The 1,530-nt window shown below is 44.4% G+C and overlaps 1 protein-coding gene across 1 annotated transcript; it reads left to right on the top strand.

Annotated features, from left to right (window-relative positions):
- Positions 1-904: 904 nt before the first annotated feature.
- LOTGIDRAFT_146247 (hypothetical protein) lies at positions 905-1,525 on the top strand (the record flags this gene model as incomplete). The annotated part of the gene is made up of 1 exon (XM_009066030.1): positions 905-1,525. A coding segment is annotated over one exon (621 nt), but the record flags the coding sequence as incomplete, so codon positions are not given.
- Between the last annotated feature and the right edge of the window lie 5 nt (positions 1,526-1,530).

Below are 1,530 nucleotides of genomic sequence, written 5' to 3'. Positions count from 1 at the left end.
CAGCCTCATCCACCAGCCCCACGGACACCGCCGTACCTGATTGGGCAGGGTGCTGCGAGAAGGGAAACAAAAGCCCTGTGTCATGCAATCAAAACTCATGTGTAATACTCTTTTCTCCGTGTTTCCCTGTTCAAAGGAGGGAGAAAGAATACCAATGAATTTTAAAGGAAATGCGCTGCCGAAAGTAGAGTTAACAAAAATAAAAAAAAAACTCATCCTCCCCGGCGGGGAATTGAACCCCGGTCTCCCGCGTGACAGGCGGGGATACTGACCACTATACTACCGAGGACATGAGAAGAGCGCCGTTCAATCCCATTTCGCCGTGTATGCACTTTACGGGCCCTGACTGCGGCACCAATATCACTGGAAATACTGAGAATTACAGCCTCCGTGGCCCAATGGATAAGGCATCGGCCTCCTAAGCTAAACGCGGTGAGAGACAGCCGGGGATTGCGGGTTCGAGTCCCGTCGGAGGTGGATGAAAATCTTTGATAAATCCAAAGGCGCTTCCAACACAAACTTTTAGTCCAATGAACAGCGTTGTTTCGGACGAGCGTTCAGGTGGCATTCATCAAGGCGCCGTAGCTCAGGGGTTAGAGCGTCTGTCTAGCCAGTCTAGCTTCCGCTTTCACAGTGTAAGGACGTGTTTACCTTCGCTCTGAAGTTCAACCAAGCGAGACTTTATTACTAGTGGTTAGTAGTAGTGACTTGTAAATAGATTTTGTGTATAAAGAGACATTATATATAGTGTAGATTTGTTTATAAACAGCGTTTTAGGGGCCTTTTGGCCCCAATAACTGTGATATTGTTTTACCTGTGATATATATTTCCTGTGATATTTGAACTTTTCTGTGATATTCTCCACCCCGCATAGGATAGCGGCGGTGCTTTCTGGATTAATAAAATGGCGACGTCGGGACGACGCTACGCCAAAGAGAACACAGTGAAGGTAACTAATGTTGACATTAAAAATGTTAGTATGATTGATTTTATCGAAGCAGTAGAGAGTAGTATCGGAGAAGGTTCGTGCTTTGCATGTGTCCCTCGTCCCCCCAGCAGCATAGAAATAACTGTAGACTCTGAAGTAAATGCAATTAAATTATGCGAAGAAGGATTAGATATCAATAATGATAAGTACTCCGTTGAGTTATGCTTCTCTAAAAACACAGTAGTATCGATCTTCAACCTCCCCAGTCATATCGACGACGTAGTAATTACGGAAAAACTAGAACAGTATAAAATTGAAATTGTCGATAATGTAGTCAGACATTATTATAAACAGAGGCCCGATGTTGCTGACGGCACACGCCACGTAAAGTGCAAGTTCCCACCCAATTTCCATTCGCTCCCGTGGGCGATGCAATTCGACACTCCTGATGGCCCACAGACTTTCAAAGTTTTACACAATAATCAAAGCAAAGTTTGCTTTAAGTGTCTATCTCCTGACCATGAAAAGAAAGCCTGCCCTAAGATTCAGTGCCGAAAATGTAAAGTATATGGTCACATGGCTTTTAATTGTGAAACTGCGAA

Source organism: Lottia gigantea (assembly GCF_000327385.1).
Source record: "Lottia gigantea unplaced genomic scaffold LOTGIsca_724, whole genome shotgun sequence".
Classification (NCBI taxonomy): domain Eukaryota; kingdom Metazoa; phylum Mollusca; class Gastropoda; family Lottiidae; genus Lottia; species Lottia gigantea.
Note: the sequence above shows the minus strand (reverse complement) of the source record. Positions and strands in the feature narration are given on the sequence as shown.